At 59.4% G+C, this 18647-nt stretch overlaps 1 protein-coding gene across 1 annotated transcript; it reads right to left on the bottom strand.

Annotated features, from left to right (window-relative positions):
• Positions 1 to 794: 794 nt before the first annotated feature.
• On the bottom strand, positions 795 to 17242 carry HCFC1 (host cell factor C1; the record flags this gene model as incomplete). The annotated part of the gene is given in 25 exon segments (XM_018045065.1): positions 795 to 2791; positions 3009 to 3072; positions 3460 to 3760; positions 4330 to 4515; positions 4809 to 4946; positions 5032 to 5150; positions 5361 to 5678; positions 6044 to 6488; positions 7110 to 7273; positions 7470 to 8817; positions 9295 to 9515; positions 9652 to 9790; positions 9931 to 10073; positions 10435 to 10654; positions 11012 to 11116; positions 11210 to 11430; positions 11756 to 11957; positions 12354 to 12514; positions 12744 to 13103; positions 13186 to 13365; positions 14465 to 14571; positions 15066 to 15150; positions 16024 to 16232; positions 16780 to 16940; positions 17094 to 17242. Coding segments are annotated over 25 exon segments (5786 nt in total), but the record flags the coding sequence as incomplete, so codon positions are not given.
• Positions 17243 to 18647: the final 1405 nt, after the last annotated feature.

Raw genomic sequence — 18647 nt, forward strand, 5'->3', positions numbered from 1 at the left:
GGGCGCTTGATCTGAGGTCTTGAGTCCCCCAGTCCCATCTTGCAAACTTGAATTGTCTCTAGTTTTTTTCCCAAACTGCGTCGACCACTTTCCATCCCTACCTGCTGGATTTTGGTACCAAAGGAGTGCCTGAGACCCATCCGTGTCAGCGGGGCAGTACCCTCACGGGTCCTCTCTGTACCGTCTGGCACCAAGGTGGCCAGACACTCTGGCCACCCCACTTGGTTTTTTTGGCCCTTTGTCCTGGTTGGCACTGAGGACTGATGCTTCCTGCCTGCCCCTGGGTACACCACCATCTTAGCCTTGGCACCGCAACCCAACAGTGCGATTGTTTAGTTGGGGACCCTGGCCCATGTGCACAAAAAGCCAGGCTGGGAGTTACTCCAGCAGCATCCCCTGACCACAGGGGCATCCCTCTGGTGATGCTGGTCTGTCCTGGGGGCTGTGAGCTCTCAATCCAAGGAGTGTGGTGGTTGTCCCCTGTCCTCTAGTAAGAGGGGGGAGGTGACATGGCCTCCACACAGGGAGTCAGCAGCAGCTGTTCAGTGAGCCCCTTTGGCCTGTGCCCTGCATTCTGGCTGCCATCGTGGGATCTTCCAGGGGCAACCCAGTCCTAGACCAGCTCGCTGCCAAGGCCACAGCTCATAGCACAACTTTTGAGCTGTCAGAGGCGATGGGAAGCACAATTCTGGGAGCAAAAATCTCCTGGACGGAGGAGGGTGGTTTGTGAGCCCTGCAGGGCCCAGCTTCCTGCCTCCTCCCATGAGAGTCCCGGACACAGCGGACACAGCAGGTCGTTATTTCAAAAAGTCTTTTAATTGTTCAAAATAGCACAAAACGACATCGCACTATGGTAATATTGAGTCACAAGGGTTACTCTACAATAATGAATGGGCGTACTGTTTCCAGAAACAGAGAGATCAGAGGGCGCTCAGGAATCGGGCTGGGGGGGGAAGACAATGGGATCAGGCGGTGGGCTCCAAGGTGACTAAACGTGACGTTTTCCACAGCGAAATATACTATAATACAACAGAGGCCCCAGAGGGTGGGGGCTAGGGGCAGGGGTCTGCAGAGGCTGGGGTCTTCCCAGCCCCAGCTGCATCTCCAGGGCAGAGGAAGGGGCTTTGAAGACATCGGCTGTTCGGTTTAAATCCTTCGGTGCGACTTGCTCGCAAGTCTCACTCCTTGCTAAAAACCTTGGACATGGGGCAGAGCTGGCACTGGACTAGCCGCTCCCAGCAGAGCCCAGAGCCCAACTTCGTAGCATTGATGGTACCACACGACTTGTCGTCCCAGGCAGCCTCAGAGGCTGGGTTCCTGTCCAACGTGTGCCATCCCTGCCCAGAGAGGGTGGCCGCGGGAAGTGGCGGCTGTATGTTGGATGTTCTAAGCACTCATGCCAGGGAGGGAGCCTGGGGGTCGTGGAGAGGGCCACGGAGCCAGGGCTGGGTATCGGGTTGTACCCACGCCTTTGCACCATCGTCCTCAGGAAGTCTGACTCTGGGTTCTAGAGGACTCTCAAGCTCAAGCCTCTAAGTGTTGGAGCCAAGAGGGGGGCAAGATTTGACCGCTCACCCTCCGTCATCCCAGAGACCTGGGGACAGGCAGCAGGGCACACGGCAGGGGCCAGAAAGAAAATCGCACTGGGCAGCAGACACCAGGCCCACAGGGAAAATGCCATACTCCTCCTGCCCTGGCCACCCCTCACTTTTTCGTCCAGAAAGATCCCTGCCAAGGCTTCGCCAAGGATAAAAGGTTAAAAAAGAAAAAAAAAAAAAAAAAAAACAGAAAAAGATACACATTCTGTACACAACTAATAATAACAACAAAAAAAAGGGACAAAACCCCACACGCTAAGACTAAAATTACAATAAAACTGTTAACTTCATCCATTTCAACTTAAAAAAAATACAACAAATGCAGCAGTTGGTGATGTGGCCCCTAACCCCGACCCCAGAGAGGCCGAAGCCGGGCTCGGTGGGAGGGCTCCTCGAGGCCCCAGGTGGGCATCAGGAGGTTTTCACAGAACACTGCTCAGGCCACCATGGGGCTCCTTCTCCGCCCCTCGCTTTTTCGTTCACTTTTTCTTCTCTGAACGGTAAGAGGAGGGGAGGGAGGACGGGATGGGAGAATGAAGGCCTCTGAGAAAACGTGTCAGCTTCCCATGGGACTGCCAGGCAGGGCAGGGTTGGATAAACCAAAAGGGCAGGCGGGCGTCACGTGGCAAGAAATGCTAAGGTCACAAAGGAAAACAGAACCAGACAGATACCCGGTTCGGGGGGGGGGGGGGCGTGCCCCCCAAGACTCTGAGGCTAGAGGTGGGGAAGGGGGCCAGGGGTGCTTCTACAAGCTCCCCCCACCAACTCCTCGGGCCTTGGCTGATCCCTGGAGCCAAGGGCAATAGCAAGAGGTGTGCAGACTTTGGAGGAGGTGGGCTTTCCGTCTGCTCCGGTGCGTTTAGGTCTCTCGCTCGAGGGCTCCCTGGAGGAAGGGGGTGCACCCGCTCCCTCACTTGCTCTTTAGCATCTGCCTTCCGCTCCCCGCCCCCCGCCCCCCATCCCCGCAGCCATGGTAAAATGTGCTTTCTCAAGATTCTTGTAAAAACAGAGAGAGAGGAAGGGGGGAGGAGGGCAGCTGCTGGCTCGTGAGGGTGGAGTGCGCGCCAGGCGTGGGGTGGGCGGGGCGGGGCAGGCGGCGGTCCTGAAGCAGAGGGGAGGCTGGAGAAGAAGCCAGGCGCCGGGCAGCTGCCTCTCACTGACCGTCTGCCTTCGATTTCTTTGGCGCAGATTTCCTTGGAAGATGAGAGGCAAAGGCAAAAAAAGACAGGGTCAGCGTGGGTCTGCGTGGCGAAGCGAGTGGGACTCGGCCAGGGCTCCAGCTGCCCCCTAGGCTGGGCGGCCCCCCACGTTTCTGGAGAAGCAGGGCCCGGCTATCCCCACTGCTCCTTGCTCTCGGGGTCCGCCTACTCCCGGCCCCAGAAGGCTCTTGGAAAGGCACCCTCTGCTTACATTTCTGGAGACGACATGGGCCGCTTGCTGGCCGGCTTGGCGCCAGAGCTGTCTTTACTGGTTTCTAAAAGCAGAGAGGGGGGAGTGGGTGGGCAGCCCTGACGCCACCCAGCACAGCGCAGCCAGGCACCAAGTGTGCCGGCCCCTCCCGTGGGCGTGTGCCCCAGGGTCCCGGCCACCTGCACACCAACCCCCAGGGCCATTCTGGACACAGCTTAGAGGCCTCTGCTGTTGTCCCCCCGACTGACAGAGCAGCCCGAAGCCTGGGCGCCCACCCCCCACCTCTGGCTGCAGGTCCTGTTGGCCCTTCCCATGCCCACCCCCCTCCAACAGTCCCCCAAGGAGCTTTCTCCACAGTGGGTGAGGAATCCACCCACCCGAGGATCAAGCTTACCAGGCCAGCAGCTGGCAAGAGCTCTCCCTCCCCATAGGGAGCCCCACACACACCCACCTTGCAACCACCTGACTTGGGTGGCTGGGCCATAGCCCTTCTCGTTGCGGGCGGCGATGCGGAAGATGATGGCGGGCTTGGTGGTGTAGTCAATGTGGGCGTTGGAGAGGCTGGAGGACTGCACGAGGCAGGAGGGGCTGGGCCCGCAGTACACCCGCATGAAGGCCAGCTGCGCTGGGGTCGAGCTCTTGGTCTCACCACCGGCCTGTGCGCTCTGGATGGCCAGGTACACTGAGTACTCGATGATCTTGCCGGAGGTCACAGAGGGCGGCTCCCAGGTGAGGTGAGCACCGTCTGGACTCTGGAACAGAGGAAGCAGAGACCGAGGGGGCCATCTTCGGCCTCTGTGACTTATTCCTCCCCTGCCCATCGGAGAACAGAGAACCTAGACCGAGTCAAAGCTTTCAGAACTGACAGCTCCTTCTTCATCCCCCTCCCAACACAACAAACCTATTTCACAACAGAGCTCAAGGAGCTCCAAAGAGATGGCTTCGTCTGCCCCCACCAGGAAGGCAGCCCATGGCAAAATGAACCGAGACTCCAAACATTTTCCTAGACCTATTCTGTCACCTAACAAATGGCTTGTCATTTAGCCTCTTGGTGCCTCAGCCTCCCCATCAGAAAAATGGAGAGAACCACAGGCCCAGACCTCAGGGAGTTTAGGCATTAGAGGATTAGGTAAATGAGCATGTTAGCCATGGCTCACGCAGTGTCAGAGATGGAGAGAACCAGAAGCTTCAGCCCAGACCCACCGGACTCTGCCTACATCTCAGGGGCCCCTCCCAAATCACCCCCGCCCAGCCCGGTAAAGAAGAAAGCCCCACAAGCACAGGCTTGGCTAAAGACAGAGGCTGATCTCACAAGACTCACTTTGCTGATTTTAATGGCACACGGGGCCCCCGGGAAGCCAGGCAGACATGTTTTAAAGGCTGAGATCTCACTGAAGGGCCCCCGGCCACAGGCATTGATCCCGGCGACGCGGAACTTATAGGCAGTGCCTGGCTGCAGCTCCTGCTTCTTTAGCTGGTTGTAGTCGGGCATGGTGCCTGAGTCATCCTACAGGGACAGATCAGGCGAACAGGAGAGATCAGAGTGACATGAATCCCACCACTGACAGGGCTGCAGGAGTCAGTGGAGCACTTTTCCACCATGGGGACAATGGGGTGGGCAAAGGGCAGCCATGGCAGCCCTGTCATGACCAGGGGGGCCAGGGCTGAGCTTTGCCACTGCTTCAAAGGCTGCAAGGGGGATAGGGTGAGGAGGGGTCAGCCCTGAAACGGAGAGCGCACCCCTTAGGAGATTCACAAGCCCCTGCCCACCTGAGGGTGCTGGCCCCCAGGGATACATACATCAGTCGGGACAGCGTCTTCGGGTGGCAGGAAATAGTGTGTCACCATCACATTGGTGCCCTTAATAACCCCCACGTCAAACCACTGGTTCTCCTTCTTTACAGGGGCTTTGCTAGGTGGCGGTGGCAGGTCTGGCTTCTGGCAGGCAGAGAGGGAGAAGAGATCAGGACACCCTCAGAGTCCAGATCCATTAGCCCGCTTCACCTCGTCACTCCAGACTCACCACACCCAGGGACTCAATGCCGTTGGCCACTTCTGTCAGGGTGGCCGCGGCCTGCAGCTTCGCGGGGCTGGCCACGACGACCGGCTGGGGGGCCACAAATGTGTTCGACGGGGCCAGGCCTGGGAAGTAAAACAAGGTGTCAGCAGGAAAGGCTCCAGAGACCAGGCTTCTGCACAGGAGCCCCTGCCTCAGGCTACATGACCGAGCCTGTTTCTACCCCAAGGGACCTGGGACCCCACTCACAAGACTTTCTTCCCCAGTCAACTGACTTCCCTAGGGGAGCAAAGCTGTAGGCCAACCCGCCCGTGGCCAGGCAGGGCCCCACGTACTCTCAGTGGCCGTGGGGGGCAGTAGGCCCACGGTACTGGGCACAGCCCCGGCCAGCTCATTGAGGCAGTTGCTCTCGATGGTCGGGTCATTGAGGCTGTCGGCAGGGGCCAGAGCTTCCGTGGGCAGGTGGTGCTGCTGCTGCTGGGCCTGCGCCTCCTGAAGCTGCTGCTGCTGGACCAGGGCGGCCAGCTCCTGTTGCGTTAGCACAATGGGAATAGTGGTCGCCTGGCCTTCCTGGCCCTCAGCCGACAGGTGGCTCAGCTCTGCCTGCGTCACCGCCGCGGCCGCCTCTGAAGTATCCATGGGCTCCCCAGTGCCTGCTCCAGGGGCAGAAGACGACTCAAGAGGGATGCCAGCCCCGGCTTCCCACCACCACTGCTCTCTCAGAGCGACAGGCAGGATCCGTGGATGCCAGCTCTCAGAGCCTGTCCCCCAAACCTCTCCTCTGCCCTCCCCCTGGCGAGACCTGCCTCCTGCCTGCGTACCAAAGTCAGCCCCCATCCCAATTAGGCCATACTGTGCCATCCTGGTGGCAAACAAGTTCCCTTTACTCAAGCTGCCTGGAGGGAGGCACCCGAAGCGCGGTTCATTACCCCTGAGCAGCCTGTCCCTCCCTCAGGGCTACCCCTGGCCTCAAGCGAGGACAGCCCGCTAAGCCAGCTGGCCTATGTGCAGCACCTACCCATGACAGCCTGCTGTGCGGCCTGGAGTACGGCCTGGATGGCCAGGGCCTGGGCCTCCTCTGTGGCTGCAGCCTGCGCGGCTGCTTCAGCAGCAGCAGTCACTGCCAGCTCCTCTGGGGTGAGCCCTGTCACCATGAGGGTGGTGGTGCCCGCCTGGGCCTCGGCCATCAGCTCTTGGGGGAGGGACAACTGGTCTACTTCAGACTGGGTGGGTGGCGGTGGCTGGACCACCACGGTGGCCACCACAGCCGAGGTGGCAGGCTCCTGGCCTGAAGACGGGTCCCCTGTACTGCTCAGATCCACGGCGGCCTGGAGCTCAGGGCTCTGGGAGGCTGACAGGACCTCGGCGGAGTCCCCCACCAGGGGCGCGGAGGCAGGCTGCAGGAGCTGCCGTGGTGGAAGCTGCTGGCGCGGCCCTGGAGAGGCCTGGAGCTCCTCTGGGGGCTGCAGGATGTCAACAGCAGAGAAGGGCATGTCAGAAGTTTCTGTGTTGGCTATGGTCACTGTAATCGTGGCCGGGATGGGGACTTCGGTGGTCAGAGCCCCTGGGGCAGTCTCAGTCACAGATGAGATCTTCTAGAAAGGGAGAGAAGCCCCCGTCAGAGGGGAGGAGAGGAAGACCGAAACCAGGCAGGCCTTCATCTCTCCCTGTGGGCCGGGATCTGCATTCTCAATGGGTGGCCACGACCCTGCCTGACAGACAGGAACAGTAGGTCACTGAGCAGCAGGGCACATGGCAAGAGAGGCGAGACCTCCGACCTGCCGGCCCTTTTTAACCCATCCCCAGAGAGACCCCTTGGTCTCACGAAAGGGGCCCAACTCCTGCTGTGCCACACCATAGCCTAATGATGAGCCACAGGAACCAACTACAACGATAAAATCACCCAAAGGACACCCACCAAGGACTGGGGCCTCCTGTGCCCTGCCCTGCGAGAAACTGCCCTTTTATGGTCTGGAAAAGGAGCCGGGAGCGGCGCATGCCTGGAGCAACAGCACCACCTGGTGTCCAGTTCAGAAACATGGGTCCAGGCGCGCCAGGTCACAGGGACCCTCCTTGGCTCTTACCGGCACCGAAGGGCCTGGGACTGGCGTGGACTGCGTCACGGTGGTCACGGCCCGTGTCAGCGTGGAGGACACTGTTGTCGTGATGGGACTGGAACTGGCGATATTCACACTGTCGCCCTGGGTGCTCTCCACCTCTCCCTGGTCACCAGCAGGCGGTGGGGGGTCTGGTGGGGCAAGCAGAGAGTAGGGTGACAGGCCCTCTTCCAGCAGGGCTATCACCCAACTCTGCACCAGGAAACACGGTTGCCTGGAAGACCTGCCCGTACCGGGCAACTGGGCTCCACAGAACTGAACTGCGGGCCTCTGGGTGAGCCCTGGGCCCGGGAGCCTGTGGGGACCTGGCTGGTTGCCTCCACCTACCTTGGTTGGAACTCATGTTGGAGGTGACAGTGGTGGCTGTGTGCGTAGTGCCTGTCTCGTGCGTCTCACAGGGCGGGTTGGAGCACACCCTTTGCGTTGGGAAAGGAGTGAGCAACGAAGTGCCGGCCTGAGGGGTGACTGCGGGTGGCACTGCCACCTCCAGGCTGGACTCCAGGGTCCTGTGGGAGGGGGCGGCATCCGGGAGCAGGGCGCCCAAGCTGACAGACATGGTCGTGCCAGTGGAAGCGGTCTGGTGCGTCTCACAGGGCCGGCTGGCAGGAGGCTGCTGCCCGCCCTCTGGCTGGCCTGCAGCTCCTCCGGATGTGGCCGTGGTGGGTGTGTGGGTGGTGCCCGTCTCGTGGGTCTCACACGGGGGGTTGGAGCAGACCTGGGTCACGGTGGCCGAGGGGCACAGCAGTGCTTCCAAGGCCGTGGCAGTCACAGAGGCACTGGCTGAACTCTCGTACACAAGTGTGGGGGCCCCCAGCAGCTCATGGGGCTCCCCGGCACCCATGGCAGAGCAGGCCACAGTGGCTGTGTTGGTCGTGTGCGTGTGATGCACCTCCAGCTGGCGCCCCATGGACACCAGCGGGCCCAGGCCGGCAAGGGACCTTTCCTCGCCACCGGGCCTGACCTGGGCACTCAGCGGCCCCAGCTGTAAGAGAGTGGCACCGCGGCCAGCGGCCTCGAGGGCCACACTTGGTCTGAGGAGCGGGCCGGCTGAGCACGGGGCCCCGGTGGCCATCACAGTCATGGTGGTGCTGGTCGCGCTGGTCTGACGGGTTTGGCATGCGGGCTTGATGGAAACCTGGGCTCCCTCTGACGCCCCGGCAGTCACGCTGACCCGGACCACGGTGGGAATGGTGGTGGCCGCGCAGGCGAGCCGGATGTCTCGCCGCGGCCCACCTCCGATGCCAGACATGGCGGTGGTGGCTGTGCTGGTGGTGCCAGTCTCGTGAGTTTCACACGGCGGGTTGGAGCAGACACGAACGACACTGCCATTCGGCTGGCCCACCGTGGAGGTCACGAGAGCAGCAGTGGCCTCCTGTCTGTCGCAGACGAACTGCACTTGGGTGGGCTGGGGGTGCCCCCCAAGATTAGCGACGACGGTGGTGGTGGCTGTGTTGGTGGTGCCTGTCTCATGGGTCTCGCACGGCGGGTTGGAGCACACCAGGGTCACGGTGCCGGGCTGCACGTCACCCTGGCCTGAATCAGCGATGGTGACCGTGGCCGTGGGCTGTTCTGTAGTAGGGGAGGCCAGAATGGACACTGGGAGGTCGTGCACAGGCTGGGCCTCCACCCCGCTGGGTGCCGTTATCAGAGTCACCTGGGTAGGCTGGGAGACAGGCTGGGGAGAGGGCACACAGGGAGTTAGTGCTGCTGCCCATCCTCCCGTGTCTGCCCCTGCCACCTACCTGCAGTACCCTCTGGGACCAGCGACTTAGCACCTAAAGCAAAAACCCTGGCAAGTCTAGGACCTGCTCACCCTCACTCCAAGACACTGACTGGCTCAGGGACCAGAAAAAAGGAACCAGGAAGAGGTGGAGGAGCAGGGCCTAGGCTGGGGCAAGCCCTTGGTCAAGCGGGGGTAGGGGGAAACCTGGCTGACCCCGTGCTGTGCCAAGGCCAGCTTCACCACTTCACCAGAAATTCAGCTCAAGATGCAAGAACCTAGTGCTCAAATGCTAAACACGGCGGAGATATGTCGTCTAAACCCGACAGGCTTGCAGGCAGTGACTAAGAATCGCAATTATGCACCTACAGGTGCCACATGCAAGAGGGAAACCAAGGGCCTGGCGGCACACTGCAGCTCCGACTGCCCTACCTGCATGGTGATGGTGGGCGTGGTGAGCCCAGCGGCCGCCGTTAGCGTCGTCTGCGCCGCCGACACAGTGATGGCAGTGGGGTTGATCACCTGACTTGAGAGGGTGGCGATGGTGCCCAACGTGGTGATGGGCGTGGCCAGTGAGGCGCTGGTGCTATGGCCCCCGGCTCCGGCCAGGCTGGTAGAGACGGTGCCTGTCACCGTGCCCAGGGTCGTGACACCTGGAGGCGGGGAAGGGGGGGGTCGGGCGGGTGTGGGAGGAGGTCAGCAGCTGGTGCGGCTGTTCTTCCCAGGTGAGTGGGACCGGGGCACACCCCGACCCTGCCCTCGCGGCCCCGTACCCTGAGGCCTCCATACCTGTGGTGCCCTTGACAACCAGTGTGGTGACGGCCGGCTTGACAGCAGAGACAGTAACGGGGGTAACCAGGCGGACACCCCCCATAGGCACGGTGCGCAGGATTGTGCCTGGCTGGCCAGGTGCACCCTTCAGCACCACCTGGAAAACCGGAGAAAAGGGCCCCCGTGTCACTCGGGGGCTGGCCAGAGCAGACCCTATGCTGCCCCTCCCAGGCCCCACGTGGCCTGCTGCGGTCCCAGGCTGGACCCTCGGGGAGGATAGGGCCAGGCACACCTCACCTGGGTCACTCCTTGCTGCCCGTGGCCCGTAGCGATTTTGGGAACAGCCGTGATGATTTTGGCGGGGGCTCCAGTTCCAGAAGTCATCACCTTGGTGGTGATAATGGTGATGGGCGACTTGATGCCGGCACTGCTAGTCACGCCTAGAGGAGAAGGGGGCATCCTGGCTTCAGGAAGGGCCAGGCAACAGTGCTGGCCTCCCACCCAGGCCCACTTCTCTCGGGCCCTCTTTTCAAACAGTTATGCCTGTTACCCCTCAATTAAAACAAAGACGTACAAACTGCAGCCATACCCTTGCTACCTCCTGACAAATCGTAAACAAGAGGCAAGGGCAGAGCAGATGGGAAAATCTTACAAAAGAGGCAAAGAGAGGGCACAGCAGAGAGGAAAATCTTAAGAGGCAAAGAGAGGGCAGTGCAGAGTGAAAAACCTGAACGGAAAGATGTTGCACACTGGCTACCCCCTCACCTGCTTTCTCCCCAGCACACCGGGGAAGGCCCCTACCCGTGGCGCCCGCCTGTGTGATGATGGCCGACATGGGGATGGTCTTAATGATAGTGGTGGTGCCGGGCTTGGTGGTGCTGGGGGACACACTGCTGATGCCCAGGATGGTAGGCTTAGTCCCTGCCCCGCTGGCCTGCGTGGTTGTGATGATGGTAGTGGGCTTGCCATCTGCAGACGTCACCAGCTTCAGGATGGTCCCGGCTGGCAGGGGTCCTTTGGTCTGTAAGGGGAAAATGCATGGGGGAAGGCTGAGATGAATGGGCATCACTGCCGGGATACAAAGTGTGGCTTTGTTGTCGTTGCTGAATTTTAAATGAAGTCTGGTTGCTCTATGATACTGTGTTAGCTTCAGGTGTCTAACAGAGTCAGTCAGTGATACACGTATGTATCTATCATTTTTTAAAAGAACTGCAAGTTTAATGGTGAGTCTGGTCTGGCCAGATTCACTGCTAGCCCAAACAGCTTGGACTGTTCTGAAGACTGCAAGTGACAGAACCAAGCAACAGGACCTTCTGAGCCACTCAAACTCATGGGATCTTGTCTAGGCAGGGTCCCAGTCTAGGGTCCACGAGCTCACCTGGATAATCTGAGTCACCGGGCCTGTAGATGCCTGGCCTGTGACTGCCGAAGTCTGAACCGGTTTGGTCTGGACCACTGACATCACTTTGCCCAGGTTGGAAATCTAAAAATGAAATGACAGCGCACCAAAATAAGTGATCCAGAGACCGGTCAAGGGCATGGACTGGGCTGGGTGCTCCTGGTGCTGGTCACTCACCAGAGCACTGCCTCCTGGGACCGAGATGGGGCTCTTCACCAGGGTGATGGTCTTGGTGACCCCACCCACCACTGTGGTCACCACCTGGGCTTGCTGGGCCACTGTCACGGTCCCGGACTTGTGTACAGTGATGATGGGACGGGTAGATGTGTTGGCGGCAGAAGAGACAGAGGTCCCCACCTGGGCAGCTGCAGTCTTCAGCATGCGAGTGGGCTGGGTTGCTCACCTGGGGATCACAAAGAAGAGTGGTGGGTGGGGGTGGGGGGGTGGAGAGCTGGCCCCTGTGCATTTGTGTATGTCCAAGCTCAGTTTCGTTCACCTCTCCTTTAGCGAAACAAGGGAGGTCACTGGGCCACAGGTCTGGCCACAAGGCTGCCACACCCCCATGGCTGCCAGTTTATTCCCCAGCCACCACTAAGCACCAACCATGGACCCCCATCCTCTATGGTTGGTCCAAAGGCCAGAAGCAGTGACCACTGTCTAATGACAGTGCCCAGAAGCCCCTGGCCCCAAGGCTATGGGCTCAGAACCAGCCCCAAGGGATGCTCACCATGACTGGTGAGGAGGCCACCTTCACAGTGGCTGGGAGCGTGGTGGTGCCTGGCGTCACGGCCACGGTTTTGACGATGGTAGTGCCAGCCGGGACACTCAGGACTGTGGGTGCCGAGGAAGGAGGGATCTTCTGGGTGGCAGCAGCCGCGGCTGCCAACGCAGCCATGCCACTCATCTGTGGGCTGCTGCCAATGACCTGCAAGGGACACAGGAGTTTAAGCCCACAGGGAGCACCAGACCTGAGGTGGCCCCAATCCCTGCTTCCTGGAGCAGCACCTCTTGGCTTTGAGGACGGCCAAGCGCTGCTCTACTGACCCCAGACCTGGACTCCCACCATAGACCAGGCCCGTGTCAAACCCCAGCTGGCTAGCTTCTCCCCTCAGAAAATACACATTTAAAATGCCCTTGGGATCAGATGGCGAGGAGACCATTCTGAGCTGTCAGCTTACTAATTCTGAAGTCAGTGATGAGAGGTTGCCTCATCAGCACTTTCCAGGCCTTGGATGAAAGGTGTTAGCACAGGGTGGGAGTCAAACCCCTCCAGTGCGCCACTATCAGCAAAGTCCCACCGCGCCCTGCCCTGGCTCCTTACCGTCCCCTGGGCACTCTGTGTAGGCACAACCATCCGCACGCCTGCGGGAAGGGAGGTCACAGTCACGGGGGCTTTCCCAGCCTGGCTGGCAGGTCGCATGGTGACCAATGGGGTTCCCGTGGTAGCCTGAGGACCGGTCACTTTCAGCACAGCCGGGACACCTGCTCAGAGAAGGGGCCGAAGTAAGTGACTTCCGGGACCTGCTTGGGCTTCAGCTCCCGCCCTTCCAGTACTGCTCAGGAACAGTCTCCGCGGGTCATGACCAGGCACCCGCAGCAGCACTCAGCCTCCGGTCTGCACTAACGGCCTCCAGGCGTGCGGTCTAGCAGCCCCCGCTCAGGCATGCCACCTCCGGGTGAGCCAGTTCCTGCCCTCGAGCGCCCGGCTCACCTTGAGTCCTGGCTGCGGCGGGCACGGAGATTGAGCTGCCAGGCACCGTCGGCAAGACCTGGATGGTGGTGGTGGTCGGGGGCGCGGCAGCAGCCTGGGGCAGGAGCGTGATGCCTACTTGGGTCAGCGGCTGCACGGCAGGTGCGGCTGCTGCTGGGGCAGGGCTCTTGGGAGGATTGGCAGGCACAGACGGGACTGGATTGGGTGTGGGGGAGGTGGCAGTGGCAGCCGTGGCAGGAATGTCATATTTCTGGAGCTGCAGAAGGTAACTGTCGGCTGTCGCCACGGCCCCCCAGCTCACCTCCAGGGAGTTAGTGTTGGCTCGCACCAGCTGTACCCGGGCTGGAGGTGGCGGCTTTTCTGTAAGAGAGCATCACTGGTGAGGAGAGAGAGGCAGACACTTCGGGGGCGGGTGTGGCAGCTCTCGTCCAGTTAGCCTTACCCGTTTCCAGGTACCAGAGGTCCTTGCAGCAGACCTGGTTGTTCCAGGCCTTTCGGTAGCCGTCACGCCCACTCCAAATGTAAAGGCGGGTATTGATGGCTACTGCGCAGTGGCCGGCACGGGCCCTGGGAATATTGTCTTCCAGCGTATCCATCAGGATGGTCTCCCAAGCCATGGTATCTGGGGAGGACAGGATGTGAAGGTCAGCGGGGGACAGAGGAACCGACAACCCTCAGGGGCTCTTTGGCCTTTTGCTGTCAGGGATGGGGAATTAAAACCAGGAAGTCATCCAAGATTACTAAAGTAAGATGAAGACAAAAACAAACAAACAAAAAAATACAATTCCGTATGGCAAAAAGACCGTACAAAATTAGAAACCACGAACTATAAACTGGGAAAACTACATGAAAGACAGTCAAAGGTTCCCCTTCTTGCACATGGAGCAACACAAAAGCCTCTAGAAAGAGATGGGCAAAGAGGAACGCAAGTTATGGAAAACGTGACAGAATATCTCAGAAAAGAAAAATACATACCCTCACTCAAGATAAGAGAAAGGCAAACTTAACCCAGAAGGTGCCTGGCAGCTTGATGTTCCTTTCGCTGCAGCCAGGGTTGAGGGTGAGCCAGGGGAGGGGACCTGGGGCTGGCCCATGGGAAGTCAAGCACCTATGGGGCTTGGTGAAGAGTGTATGCTTTTGCCGGCCTGGTGAACACCGCTACGGACATCTGCATGTCCGGTAACATCCCCCTGCCGGCAAGGCTACCTCTAGGTTGTTCCCCTTCGGATACACCTGCACGTGGCAAGAAAGGTGCGAGGATACTCACGGAGCAGCGTCGGTGCAAGTTTTGACACCACGAGCGCAATTCAAAAGAATGAGCCACTCGCCCTGCGGGGATGGGATGGTCTCCGGGACAGAGGAAACACAAGGGCCAGGCACTGCGCTGCGTAGAGCAGGCCGCCATCCTGTGTGCTCCGTTTTTAAGGAACCTATAGGCAATGCTCACATCTATGGCACGGTCCCTGCAGGGTGGGTGAGAAACCACCAACAGGAGACGAGAGGGAGGCACTGTGTGGTTATGCCGGTGAGGAATAGCCTATTCAAAACACGCCAAGGAGCGTCCCTCAGGGCGCTTGGACCACTGGCTACGCCTCGCAGAGTTCTAGAGGCACGGCCTAGAAGCAGCTTGGCCCCCTGCGCCCCCAACACAGCCCGCAGGCCGAGGTGGGCCGGCCTCCCGCAGCCCTCTGCAGGCCGCGCTGAGCCCGAGGAGGCCATACCCAGGTTGAGACAAGCCAGGGTGTTGGTACACTTCCACTCCTTCTCGTGTGTGGCCACTTTGACGTCATCCATGACGAGAGGCACCCAGCCACCAAACACGTACATTCTGGGACGAGGGAGGGAAGAGTAGGAGACGATTGTGGACGAGGTGCCAAGCTCGAGGCCACCTCTTCCATCCAGAATGTCCTGAACACACTGGGTCCTCTAGCTCTCCCCGGGACGCACAAAGCTCTGAACGTGGCCCTCTCTGCCTCGGTGGCTCAGCCCTCACAAGAACTGTGTCACCTCCAGCGCACAGAGCTTCGGTATAGCTCACCCAAAGCTCCACTCTGTCCCCATCATCCTTACGTTCACTTTGGGACCTTGGCATTGACAAAGACACTCAGCTGCTGCTGCAGAGAATCTAGAACATCTGTGTCCCTCTACCCTCTTTTTTTTCCTGGTCCCCCAGGGTCATAAGGGGAAGACAAGGCTGCTGAACGCCAGCCCAGCCAAAGAGAGGTCTCCTCAGGCCTCAGGGATTGCTGGAACGAAATTGTGAGCCCATGGGGGTGGGAGATGGGGGCTACAAAGAGAAAAAAGCCACGGCTGGCTACTCACTTGTTTCCTATGGTAGTGGCCGAGTGGAGACTTCGAGGAAGAGGTGCCACCCCACTGAGGCTGGGCTTATTCCACGTCAAAGTCTCTGTGTGGAGGGGTGGGAAGAGAAGGTTATTCACACCAGGTGGGACACATGCCCTCTGACCCAGAGGCTGTGTCCCAGATGTGGGGAAGGCTCTGGAAAGCAGCTATTAACACAGCACAAGAACTACACTCCTGGCCTCCCAACAGGCCTTGAGAGACCCCGATCACCAGGCTCTGGCACTTCCCAAGTGGTCTTTCCCGAGCACCTGCTATGAACCAGGGCTGGGGCTGGGGGTAGGAGCCGTCGCCATACCCTCCAGATGCGCCATAGCACCTCCCACTCCTCAAGAGGCACTCACCCACCGTCAGCTCCGTCATCTACAGACCCAGGGCTACTAGGAATTCTGTGCCCAATACACTCTCTTTGAAACGCTGATGCAATGCTACAGGACCACCTAACCCTCTACAGTTGTGCAGTTGGTAACCTTTTCCAGGTGAAAAGCCTAAACTCCTGATTCCTTGCCTGTCGACCTGCCCATATAGCCCCCAGGGTTCTCACCGCGTCTGGGCAACCCCTCTGGCTGGGACAGACCAGGGGGCCCTGCTCCCAGCACACCATGACCACTGACGAGTTGACAGGGACTTGTGCTACCTTACCCACACAATGTCATTCTAGGAAGGCCATTTCTTCTCCCCTCACTCTACTGCAAGCTAGCAGACAGACTCGGCCAACAGAGCCTTGCTCTTTCTTAAACACTGCAAGGTCAGGGCAAAGAGAACAGCCCCAGATAGGTCCTATCCTGACCCAGTCACAAGTAGGGTGCTAGGCAGGACATGCCTCCTCTGTGAGAGCCCCACCACAACACCCCACGCCAGCTGCCCCGCAGACCAACTGCACTCCTAGACCATAGGAACAGCCACACCCATGTCGTACCGATATCCAGGGTCCAGAGGTCCCCCAGCCTGCAGCCACTCATCCCTCCATAGATCACCAGTTTGGACTTCTTGTTGTCTTTCTCGGTGTAGACCACTGCAGTGTGAGACTCTCGGGGTGGGGGCAGGACACCGTAAGTGATGGGAATGTCCCAGGCTACCACTCCAGAGCCCGGCCGCAGTTCCAGGATGTATAAGTCATTCAGGTACCTGAATAAAAATGTCAGGTTAGGGCAGGCCACCCACTTTGACAGGGGAATGACAGACTCCTGGGGAGACAAAGCAGGGCTAAGGCTACACAGACTCCAAATCCTTCTACCTCTGTCCTCACCCCTGAGGAGGGGTGCGAGTGGAAGGGGAGCAGCAGGATGGGGTGTGCTCAGCTGCCCTGCACGAAGCTGGACATGACACGAGGACCTCTGAGGTGAAAAGGGAGCACCAGCTCGGGACTACCTGCAGACTCTAGAAAGGCCCTTGGAAAATACCCATCACAAAGCCTGTAAGCACTGAGAAGGACCAGCTCTAAACTGGGTCTGAGGAGCAGGAACCAGCACAAGGCAAGGTTGGAGGAACCAACCGTCCTCCCACGAGGCCTCCTGGGGGTTAGACCCCTCAGCTCTGGAAAGCTCTTTAGATAGCGTCTAGGCCCACTCTCCTGTTTCACAAATGAAAGGGACCTGGTACTGCAAAATTGACTGCTGTGTGGGCGAACACCCCGGCCTTCATGGGATTCCACATGAACAGGACAAAGCCTCACCTCGGAATGTTGTTCTTGGGGTCCTCGCTATCATTGGCCAGACCCCCAAACAGGTAACATTTGTTGCCCACAAGGGAGAAGCTGTGCCCGAGCCGAGGACACGGAGGAGGCCCATTTTTGGGTGTCTTTGCTTTCAGTCTCTTCCATTCCCACCGGCTTGCCTGCAAAATCAAGGCTCAGTGATTAACTCGAGGGTGAGCTGGGTCGTTTGTCATATACGGAGGGGCTGCTGGGGGTGGGAGGGGGCACCTGACTGGAGTAAGAAGGTCTGGGTGGTGCAGGGCCTGCCCCTGCTCTGACAAGCAGGACACTACCTGGAGCTCGTAGAGGTCGTTGCTGTACTTCCCGTATTCCACCATCCCTCCAAACACGAGCAAGCGTGTCCCATCGCACACGAAGCCATAGGCTGCACACCCAGGAGGGATGTCCCCTCTCACAGCCGGGATGAACCACTGGTTGGTCGCTGGAGGACAAAAGTTAGCAGAAGTCAGAACACCCTGGGAGCCACCAGAACCAAAACCACCGCCCCTCTGCCTTCCTAAACCCACCAACCTTCAAATACAGTCCAAGAAAGGACAGGCTAAGACAGCGCCTCTCTTCCCAAGGATGTGGGACTTCTTCCTTTGAGCATCCAACTGCTAACCCTCTAAGCCATTTTCCAAACCCTCTGGCCTCAGAGACCACCCCAAAGTCACCCTGCTTCTCATCACGGTCATCTTAATAGGCAGGAAGTCACTGACAAGAGAATCCGTCAACTTCTGGGATGGGACCACCTCCCGCCACTCTACGGGGACTTGGAAAGAAACATCTAACACCCAAGCTACCCTCCCGGAGGCCCACAGCTGGCTGCACATCTCAGTGGCTGAAAGAGCGAATGCTGCAGGCCAGGGGCAGCAATCCGAGTACAGGCCGAGGAAAGCTGTGGGGGCACGCTCGAGCTCTGCTGCAGTTTCCCCGGCGACGGTCCACAGCTCCCTCCTCCAGAACACAGGCAGAGGCGGTGGCGGGCAGCCTCAGCAGCCCACTGAAGCCGCCTCAAGTCTGCCGCCTCAAGCCAGGGTGGAGCTCCTCAACTGCCCTTGCTCCGCCTGGCACCCCGTCCCTCCCAGGCAACCAGTCCCTTGCCTGCCTTGCTGGGGCTTCCTGGCAAAGTCACGGAGAAAACACTGCCCTTTTTGGAGGGACTCCTCCTGTCCTGTGTTATTTGAAGGGCTATCTCCTGAAACACACACTGAACTCTCACCAGACACTTCAAACCAGCAGCCAGCTGCAAACCTGACTCCACGCCCCTCCATCAGTTTTGGTCAAACATGGGCGAGCAAATCGGGACTGAGGAGACAGTGGACAGGACAAGGACCTGAGCGCCAATGGAGCCCCTCCCAGGGCAGACAGGGGACCCGGTCCTACCACCCTGCGTCCAATGCTGGGTAACCGGACTCCCACGGCATCACCCTCAAGGGGGAGAAGGCCGCCCCCAGCACCCCAAAGCACCAATTCGCAACCGATGGCCCGGCATAAAAGGCAACCCATGGCTGGCCACTTCCCAGGTTGGATTCATCATCCCTTGGAACAGGGCCATGGGTCCACCGCTCGGGTTTCAGGGGAGTCACTTAGGCCTTCAGGGACGCGCCAGGCACAGCTCCCCTCCGTCTCCCCTGCCTGCAACAGTGCACGTGCCTGGCCCCAGGAGTCGCGTGAGGTCACTTCCTGTTACTCTTTCTCGAGGTGCCAAAAAAAAACAAAACACGAAGAAGAGCAAGCAGCTTTCCCAGGCTTGAGCCCTCAGCCCTACACAAAGCTGGGGGGAGATGGTCATGCAGTGCCTGAAGGAGCTTACATCCCAAGTTCCCAAGGATAACTGCTGGACA

The sequence above is a fragment of the Capra hircus genome, unplaced genomic scaffold (assembly GCF_001704415.2).
Source record: "Capra hircus breed San Clemente unplaced genomic scaffold, ASM170441v1, whole genome shotgun sequence".
NCBI classification, from domain to species: domain Eukaryota; kingdom Metazoa; phylum Chordata; class Mammalia; order Artiodactyla; family Bovidae; genus Capra; species Capra hircus.